The sequence below is a fragment of the Pelophylax lessonae genome (assembly GCF_965119305.1).
Source record: "Pelophylax lessonae genome assembly, chromosome: 2".
NCBI lineage: Eukaryota > Metazoa > Chordata > Amphibia > Anura > Ranidae > Pelophylax > Pelophylax lessonae.
In genome coordinates, this window is record NC_138769.1 from 166,258,795 (window position 1) to 166,269,150 (window position 10,356).

The following is a 10,356-nucleotide window of genomic DNA, read 5'->3' on the forward strand; positions in this document are numbered from 1 at the left end:
CACAGCTACTCTATGGCAGGCGACCTACGGCGACCTGTCAGGCGACCAGGTCACCTGACAGGTCGCCCCAGTGTGAACCGGCTCTTAAAATAAAATTTCTTTTGTTTAAAAGTAGAACTATAGGCAAAACTTTTTTTTTTTTCATTTGGGATAGAGCAAGGGAGGGTTATAACCCCTTTCAGATTTTTTTTTTTTTTTTGTCATCTGTGCCCCATTGAGGAGATTTCCCTTCACTTCCTGTTCCATATCCATATAGGAAATGAGAGGAAATCCTTGCAAATTAAAGGAATTCCTTGGGGACGCCCAGAAGTAGTGTCCCCATTGGAAGATTTCCCCTCTATTACTTTTCTGGGGACAACCTAAAATGTTGGTTTTTCTTTTACTTTCACTTTCAATAATAATGATAAACAGAACAAACAGAGAGGGTGACTCTCCTTAACGGGGGCAAAGATCGCAATAAAAAAAAACAAAAATAAAAACCAACAGGGGTTCTAATCCACTCTATCCAAAACTAAAAGTAAGTTTTGCCTTTAGTTATACTGTAAGATAATTATTTTTTTGTGTATAGGAGACAGTAGGTGGTGCTGGTGCCTGTATCGGAGCCTGTATGGTGAGTCACGGCTTCCAGGAATCTCTGACGTTAGAAGGGAGGGGAAGAAGACTTTCTGCTAGGGAGTTATGTAATGCCCCTCTCCCATTGGTTAAAGAAAGCAGGGAGGGGTGTGGTTAGAGTAACTGAGCATCCATAAATAGGGAAAGGTGCAGCTCGTGTGCACTTCGTCATCGAAGTTGGCTGAACACAGTGGCGTGTTTGTGGAGTCTCTGCCGAGTCAGGGTCCCAGACTGACTAAGGAGCGGAAGCCCCTGGGAAGCGAATGAAGAAACACCTTCTACTACTCTTCACATTCAGAGGTCTAGTCAGAAAAGGAAAAAAGAGCAAGAGACGAAAATGGCCAATTATGTCATACGATCAGCTATACCCGGAGACTGTAAAGACATTTTGCGACTTATAAAGGTGAATATCCTTCATTGCCGTCGGTGGAATACACGGCGCTTACAGAGAAATGATAGGATGGGATATTTTTTATTATTATTATACAGGATTTATATAGCGAATAGACGGCGCTTACAGAGAAATGATAGGATGGGATATTTTTTATTATTATTATACAGGATTTATATAGCGAATAGACGGCGCTTACAGAGAAATGATAGGATGGGATATTTTTTAATTATTATTCTACAGGATTTATATAGCGAATAGACGGCGCTGACAGAGAAATGATAGGATGGGATATTTTTTATTATTGTTATAAGGGATTTATATAGCGAATACACGGCGCTTAGAGAGAAATGATAGGATGGGATATTTTTTATTATTATTATTATAATACAGGATTTATATAGCGAATAGACGGCGCTTACAGAGAAATGATAGGATGGGATATTTTTTAATTATTATTCTACAGGATTTATATAGCGAACAGACGGCACTTACAGAGAAATGATAGGATGGGATATTTTTTTATTATTATTATACAGGATTTATATAGAGCCAACAATTACGATATAAAGGGAGACAATACAATCAAAATATAAATCAATACAAGAGTGTTAGCTTGTGATCTAAAAAGAAAACGTTTCACATCCGGGCGTTTGATGTCTCAATCCTCTTGAGTATACCATCTGCCGTGTATAACTATGCACTTGTTTCCCGAGGAATGTAGTGAAATCGTTTTCTTCCTCCCTCTCCCTAACATTAACAAAGATCCCTAATGTCTATGCCACGCTGTCCGTCCCTTCTTCTTCCTGTGCCAAGTTATACGTGGGCTGGGGACAATGCCACCCTTTATGTGCTGGATGAAGCTCTACTGACCTTTACACTCTTTGTTGCACTCGTTCTTGCATACGTACGGATGTGTTATATGGAAGGAGGATGACTTGGCATCATTTTTTCATTATCTAAGAACCTTCTAGCTCTTCGGCTTTATTAATCATTTCTTTATGTTCTTTTTTGTTTAAACTGTTGTTTATGTTCATTTTTTTTGTTTAGGAATTGGCTAAATATGAAGAAATGGAAAACCAAGTAGTGTTAACTGAGAAAGGTACGAAGCTATGATTTATGTTTTTTGCTTTTATGTGTTTATAAAAAGGTTTACCTTTATTTTTTTTTCCTGTATTATTTTAACTCACCTGTTTTTATGACGGTTGCTGTACTCTAAACTGCCTATTTTTAGAACAAAATGGCTGACTTGTTTTGTGTTAACGAATGGGCAGCTTGCCAGTCTTGTCTTATGAGCTTTTACAGTGCTGCCTAGATAAATAATACGGAACAGACCAAGAAAAAAAATTAATTATGGACAAAGATACTTATTGCCTAGCTAAAAATAAATGGAACGGACAGAGAAAATTCATTATGGACAGGCTACTTACTGCCTTTATAAATACATGGTAACAGACAGAGAGAAAAATAATTATGGAAAGGCTACTTACTGTCTTGATAAATAAAATGGAACAGACAGAGAGAAAATAATTATGGACAGACTACTTACTGCCTTGATAAATACAATGGAACCGACAGAGAGAAAATAATTTATGGACAGGCTACTTACTGCCTTAATAAATACAATGGAACCGACTGAGAGAAAATAATTTATGGACAGGCTACTTACTGCCTTAATAAATACAATGGAACCAACTGAGAGAAAATGAATTATGGACAAGGCTACTTACTGCCTTAATAAATACAATGGAACCGACTGAGAGAAAATAATTTATGGACAGGCTATTTACTGCCTTAATAAATACAATGGAACCGACTGAGAGAAAATGAATTATGGACAAGGCTACTTACTGCCTTAATAAATACAATGGAACCCACTGAGAGAAAATGAATTATGGACAAGGCTACTTACTGCCTTGATAAATAAAATGGAACAGACAGAGAGAAAATTAATAATGGACAGGCTATTTACTGCCTTGATAAATAAAATGGAACAGACAGAGAGAAAATATGTTTCGGACTGGCTATTTACTGCCTTGATAAATAAAATGGAACAGACAGAGAGAAAATTAATTATGGACAGGCTACTAATTACTGCCTTGATAAATACAATGGAACAGATGGAGAGAAAATTAATTATGGACAGGCTATTTACAGCCTTGATAAATACAATGTAACAGACAGAGAGAAAATTAATTATGGACAGGGTACTTACTACCTTAATAAATACAATGTAAAAGACAGAGAAAATTAATTATGGACAGGCTATTTACTGCCTTGATAAATACAATGTAACAGACAGAGAGGAAATTAATTATGGGCAGGCTACTTACTGCCTTATTAAATACAATGTAACAGACAGAGAGAAAATAATTATGGACAGGCTACTCTCTGCCTTATTAAATACAATGTAACAGAGAGGGAATTAATTATGCATACGCTGCTTACTGCCTTATTAAATACAATGTACCAGACAGAGAGGAAATGAATTATGGACAGGCTACTTACTACCTTATTAAATACAATGTAACAGACAGAGAGAAAATGAATTATGGACAGGCTACTCTCTGCCTTATTAAATACAATGTAACAGACAGAGAGGAAATTAATTATGGACAGGCTACTTACTGCCTTGATAAGTAAAGTAGGCCAAACCAATGGAAAGAACATTACTACTTGTTTTACTCAGTATTTTATAATTTTGTATTTCGATAATACAGATACATGCTGGCTGGATCACAGAACAGAATAAAGGAGATAATAATTGTGGACTGTTTGTTATAAATTGTATTTTTTTTTTCATTCTTTTCTTATCTATAGATCTTTTAGAAGATGGCTTTGGAGAACATCCTTTCTACCACTGTCTTGTTGCTGAAGTACCAAAAGAGAACCAAACTATTGATGGTAATGAGATGTTCTTTTATGCTTTTAATACTCAATGATCCATTTTTAGCCTTGCGGCAATTCTTGTATTGACCCTGTATGTAAGCAGATGCAATATTTGTTAAATCACATTTTCTTTTTAATTTGTCCCCAATCTTCAGGTTACAGTCTCTAGCTTCGCCATGTACATGGATGGCCCTTCCGTGTACATGGGTGGGCGGGGAGGTAACTAAAAGATCCGTTACACAATAACATAGATGAGCATGAAACGAGGTAAGGCCATCAGGGACTTCCATTCAACCATAACCAACAAACACGGTAGATCAGAAACCCATGCAAGCCATAAGAGATTCGTTCCTTTACCATCTGTGCCTATTTTCGAGAGCAACCAGTTCCCAACTGTTGTACTAAAGCTGATCTAGAGTTGGCCATGGCCAACACAATTCTAGAATATATTTCCTTGGTGTGTAGACGTTTTGTCTCCTTGGCATTTTGGCTCAAATTTTACCAATATTTCTTTTAGGTCAACTGTATGGATTTGCCTTTGTCCTCTATATTCTCTCTTTGCAGTTTGGGATTTAATGCTCAATAACTAAAAAGAGAACTTTTTTGTCTATTTTTGTATGGAATCATTTTTCAAGGAGTTAGCGTATGGACAACTTTTCTGAACTGCCGTGTAAAAGGAAATTGCTCCTTAACTTGCATAATTTTTTTTTGTCTTGCTGCTGCTTGGCGGTAGTTTTACCACATAAAGTATCTGAATATTTTGGAATTTAAATTAGATGATGCCAGGTGTTTTGATTGCATTATACAGCAAATATACTTATATGTATATGACAACATGATGGTGATATGATACAACAGTTGCTAATGTGTTTTTTGTTTCTTTCGGATTTAAGATCCTTGCTAAAAGTGATCTCTTTTCACAGGATACACCATTGTGGGGTTTGCTATGTACTACTTCACATATGACCCATGGATAGGGAAGCTTCTGTACTTGGAAGACTTCTTTGTCATGAATGAATTCAGAGGTATGTATTGGGTATTTTCAAATACTAATCTTGAAACCTTTTCTTTTATGGTCTAACCTTTTTTAACCTGTTTTAAAACCAAATGGCAAACTACATTGTTTTAAATTTTCTTTTTTTTTCACAGGTTCTGGCATCGGGTCAGATATATTCAAGCACTTGAGTCAGGTGAGTGTAATTAAAAAACAATACACAGCAGAGGCGCTTCCTTGGATGCTCATAGATATTATAAAATACAGAATTTGTTAGAATTAGCTGCCCTCCTAAAATGTACAAACAAAAAAAAATAGCAAAAAGTGTGAGCTTAGTTACTCACTGTAAATGAACGATTGCCACAATTACTCACTATCCACAACCAATTAATACAAGCGCATAGGCTGCTTTGTCATTACAGCGCATAGGCTGCTTTGTCATTACAGCGCGTAGGCTGCTTTGTCATTACAGCGCATAGGCTGCTTTGTCAGCCACATATTTCTGGTAAGTGCACACTTCACCTGGGCATGTGGAGAGAGCACTTATTCACCTATTAACAAGAGATAACCATCACATACGTTTTCACATGGTGGATTGAGTGGTGGATTGGGACTATTTTCTAGATATTTGTCATATTATATATGGACTCACACCAAGTTGATCCTGTGATAATATAGAACTTACAAATTGTATCAATTGGCTGTGGATAGTGAGTAATTGTGGCAATCGTTCATTTACAGCAAGTATCTAAGTGCCCACTTTTTGCTATTTTTTTAAAAACAGGTGAGTGTAAATAAAATCCCAAAATGGCAATTTAGGTGTACTTTTATGAACGGGTGAATTTGTTTCTCTGTTGGCTTCTCTACAGTTCTCCGGGGAAAATGATCACATCTGGCACCCATTTTATGAATCGGAGAACTTCAGTTCGCCCAGGGTGATCAGAGGAGAACGGTTTTCTCGGAGATCTGTGTAGAAGTCAATGGGGGGTCTGTAATCTCGTGAGACAAAGCGAGGTTACAGTAGTATGAAAATCCCTGGCGCGCTTTAACAAGCAGTGATAAATTATCACTGCTGAGTACACGAGGTTAATAAATACTATAATCAGTTGCATTTTACACTAGAACACATTTAAAAAAAATGGCCAAAACCTACATGTTACATATAAAAATTACCCTACAGCTCACTCTGACAGTATTCTACTTGCAGTGCAATATATACTAGTTTTAGTCTAGCCCAAATGCCCTTGTAAATATAAATACTGGTTCTACTGTTGTCTTAAATTCCTAAGGAACTCAGAAAGTTTTTTATTTATCTGAAATGGCCCCATAAAGTAACCAATATATATATATATATATATATATATATATATATATATATATATATATATATATATATATATATATATATATATACATACATTTTTTTTTTTAAATGAGCCTATTTAAGCTGTTTCCACCCATCTAAAAGCCATTTCTTCTAACAGTCGCGTAGGGCTGAAATGGAAAAACTGTCTGCTAATATGTAATGGCAGTTTCCTTTCCTTACTTTTGTATAAGCTGGGATAGTATACTGTATAGTTAGTAAATACAGAAGCCCCTATTTTAAAACGTATCATATTGTAAAGCTAAAACTTTTGTTAGTGGGGGGGGGGGGGGGGGTATAGTGGTAAAGGGACACAGGTGACAAAAAAACTGACAGGGGTTGTAACTATTAATTAGCCAGCTGAAAAGGTTAGCAGCCTGTTTTTTTTTTGTTTTTTTACCTAACAAATCTTACGGGTGGAACATGTAACATGTTCCCTTTAACCCTTTCACAGCCAGAGCCGTTTATGCGTTTTTTGCACGTTTATTAAATCATTTGAGGCCTGAAGATTACATAAAACCCCCAAACCTTATATATTTTCTGAAAGCAGACACCCTAGAGCAGGGGTGTCAAACTCAATTTAATCGCGGGCCGCATCAGCATTATGATTGCCCTCAAAAGGGCGGGTTATATCTGTAAGACTAGATGTCAAGAGCATCCCCTACCCTTACATAAGACGTCAAGAGCCTCTCCACCATCAGAAGTTGAGTGCCCCACCCTCCCTTACATCACAGTGCACCTCTCTTACCTTGTGACGCTGCTGGGAAGAAGCTGGAGGCATTGCTGGAAAGCAGAAAGTATAAGGTCTGGAGGAGGACTGGAGCTCTCCTGCAGCTACAGGAGAGGTGCGAGGGCCACATAAAATGGCCTGGAGGGCCGGATTCGGCCCACGGGCCTTGTGTTTGACACCTGTGCCCTAGAGAATAAAATAGCGCTAGTTTCAATTTATTATGTCACACAATTTTACGGTAAAGGTCTTAAAGCAAAACGAGAACCCTCTTGCAACTAGAGGCATCGTTGCCAACAGATATTTTGTGCCTTACGCTCTCTACCTTCATGCCTCCTTTGGCTTCCAGATGGGGTATGGTCTGCTCTGTCATCTGACAAGGTCCCTGTTAGGTCATCATCCTATTTTAACAACTTATTCCATGATAAGTTGACCTTTGCCTGGAATTCAGCCTTGCTCCCAATGAGAAACCGATCTAGCATCACAATTTTCAGTTCCACAATAGAAAGCAACCCTTAGATCCCTTTATAGAGCCTTGAGCTGTATAGACCACTGGGAACTATCCCTAAAAGTAATCACACACTGGTATTATACGCCATGCGGCCTTGCCAAAATCGGTCCTGCTAACTCCCCACTTTGTTGGCGTAACTGTGGTTCCGTTGGTAAATTTTTGCACATTCTATGGTACTGTAAGCATCTTGGTGGTTTCTGGAGGAAAATCTTCCAACAGATATCAGTAACTGGCATGCTTGTGAAGCCCAACCCTGCCCTAATATTAATTAATATGGGTAAAGATCATATTCCCTCTCACTTTCACACATTGGTGTCGCATATACTTCTGGCGGCTAGATCCACCATCACTAAATCCTGGAAAAAGTCACATGCACCAAATCCTTCCGAAACCATAGAGATTCTGAAAACCAATTTTATGCATTAACGCTTACTAGCTTTAAGAAACGGCAAATTTCCTAGTTTTCTTAAAGAGGAAGTAAACCCTCCTCTGCAACTTTTACCTATAGGTAAGCCTATGATAAGGCTTACCTATAGGTACTGTAAATATCTCCTAAACAATTTAGGAGATATTTACCTTAAATGTAGCCAGTGACATCACTGGCGCATGCGCTCTGAAGGAATGGCCGCTGGTGCCATTCCTTCAGAGCCCCGTGCCGTGGCCATCGGCTCCCACACGCCACGCGCGGGAGTGATGTAATCGTGGGTCCGGCCAATCAGATGGCCGGATGCCGCGATCCCGGAAGACGGACGACTGAACATGTTGCCCATCATACAGGTAAGCGGGTGGCACGGCGGGGGCTCGTTCTAAGGTAAGTATTTCATAATGAGCTAGTATGCGATGCATACTAGCTCATTATGTGTTTCTCTTTCAGGTTGGAAAGAAAAAAAAAATTAATACGTTTAAGTTGTGGAAACCCTGGATATACTGGAGTGATAACGTATGATGCCCTTTTGTATGCTCTCCTCTGCCTTCTATCTATGCTGTTTTATTATTGAGCTGATGTTCTACCTTTCTTATCTCCCATTACCACCTTTATACCATTACCACCTTTATACCAAAGAATATATCAACCTTTATTCATGTGGACCAAACGCCATATTTACAGTATGTTATACAGCATTATGTTTGCTATTTTTCTGTCCTTCAATATTTTGTATTGTAAAAAAAAAAGTTTTAAAGCAATGCTTTAAAAGCCCCCTAAAGGTCATCAATTTAGCGTTATAAAGCGTTTATTGTTAAGGAGGTCTGGTGCTAGAACTATTGCTCTCATTCCAGCGTGTGCAGGGATATGTAACATGTGTATCCCAATCTATGTTTTCAGGCTTAGGCACCTCGCCGTGTGCGTTTACATGCGTATATGTGGGGGTGGGCCTCAATTGTTTTTGGTGGGGGTTATGTGCTTGGGTTTAACTTTAATTTTTTTTTTTACATCACATAGGGAACCCTATGTGATGATTTTTTTTTTGGTGACAAGTTCTCTTTAATAAGACATCCAGGGTCTAAAAGACCCTGCATGTCTCCCCTGTGCTCCAGTGAATGTAATGCAATCCACAACGCACTAAATTGCATTCTTTCCTGGCCTTGATTGCCAGGAAAACTTTCAATGGGGACTTTCATCACTTCTGGGGTCAACAACTAGAAGGGAAGGAGAACAGGCGCGTCTCCGCCTTACTCCCTCCCCTCTACCTGGTGGCACCCGCTATGGCAGTCCTGGGCCCGCAGATGGGCAAGCGGAGCCCAGGATACATAGCGGGAGAGGGAAGACGGCACACCCAGGGTGTTGGAAGAATTCGGGCAGCACTCCAGGTGACAAAATTAAAAACCTTTTGCATGGCGACCTGGGGTTGCCTGGGGTTTGTCGAGCCCTGGCCTAAACTAAATAAAATTACATGCACTTTAGGAGCAATATCCTGTTGTCAGTAAAACAGATTTTCTTTATGCTGGTACAAATCAAGCAACACAAATTACTATTTTGTAATTGTATAGGAATCAAATAAAGTATAGTAATGTTAAGCTGTATATCTTGTTGGTGTACACAACCTAACTAACTTTTTTTTTTTTTTTGCCTAGATTGCTGTAAAGTGCCGTTGTAGCAGCATGCACTTCCTGGTGGCCGAATGGAATGAGCCATCGATCAGGTTCTATAAAAGACGTGGAGCATCAGATCTGTCCACTGAAGAAGGCTGGCGCCTCTTTAAAATTGACAAGGAGTACCTGTGCAAGATGGCGGCTGAGGAGTGAACTCAGTGCCTCCAAGAAGAAATTGTTACTTACAAATAAAATTGCTTTTCTTTTGCCTGCTTAGTATTCTTTAGCGTCTTGCATGGCAACTAATTCAAAAGCTATAGTACCAGTGGCATTATAGCATGCGATTGTCACCCTTACCCCCCTCTGCTTTTTCAGCTATGCCGTTCATGGCCCAAGACTGTTTAAAGAGCCCTAAAAATAAGATCCTCAGTTGTATGTGTAATATATGTTACTTCATTCTTGTAAGTCATTTGATTGTGTACAGTGTACACACTGGTATTTAGGGTTTTTGTATAATTAACCAGTTTTTTTTATTTTAATTAAAGAGCAGCATGTGTTGTACTATGTCCAAGTCGTCTGTCTTTTCTCTGTAATGCTCAAAGCACTACTGTAATGCTCAAAGCTTGTCACCAGTCTAAAGGATCAGTCCACCCAAACTTGATTTTTCAGTTTACAGTAAATGCTAAAGAGTTAAAGCCTAAGTGTAGCTAACATCAATAACATAAAAATCAGCACAAAGGACATAAATTAGAATTAGTATAATGTGTATCTCTTGTGCTGATTCTTCTTCTTTTAGGAGAAGGTGGGGGTGTAACTGAGATTTCTTTTAAAAGAAGAT

General features: G+C 38.5%; 1 protein-coding gene across 1 annotated transcript; it reads left to right on the forward strand.

Moving 5' to 3' along the window:
• Positions 1-774: 774 nt before the first annotated feature.
• Positions 775-10,083, forward strand: SAT1 (spermidine/spermine N1-acetyltransferase 1). The gene is made up of 6 exons (XM_082248476.1): positions 775-1,015; positions 2,054-2,105; positions 3,824-3,907; positions 4,816-4,917; positions 5,042-5,082; positions 9,561-10,083. Exons 1-6 carry the CDS (start codon positions 950-952, stop codon positions 9,729-9,731), a joined length of 516 nt encoding a protein of 171 aa, XP_082104602.1. The 5' UTR covers positions 775-949; the 3' UTR covers positions 9,732-10,083.
• The last annotated feature ends 273 nt before the right edge of the window (positions 10,084-10,356 follow it).

What these genes read in the sequence shown, in the direction of transcription:
- SAT1 (XM_082248476.1), top strand. Translation starts at nt 950, where the DNA reads ATGGCCAATTATGTCATACGATCAGCTATACCCGGAGACTGTAAAGAC. An exon ending in ACATTTTGCGACTTATAAAG is followed by an intron (nt 1,016 to 2,053) that starts GTGAATATCCTT and finishes TTTTTTGTTTAG; the next exon opens with GAATTGGCTAAATATGAAGA. An exon ending in TGTCATGAATGAATTCAGAG is followed by an intron (nt 4,918 to 5,041) that starts GTATGTATTGGG and finishes TTTTTTTCACAG; the next exon opens with GTTCTGGCATCGGGTCAGAT.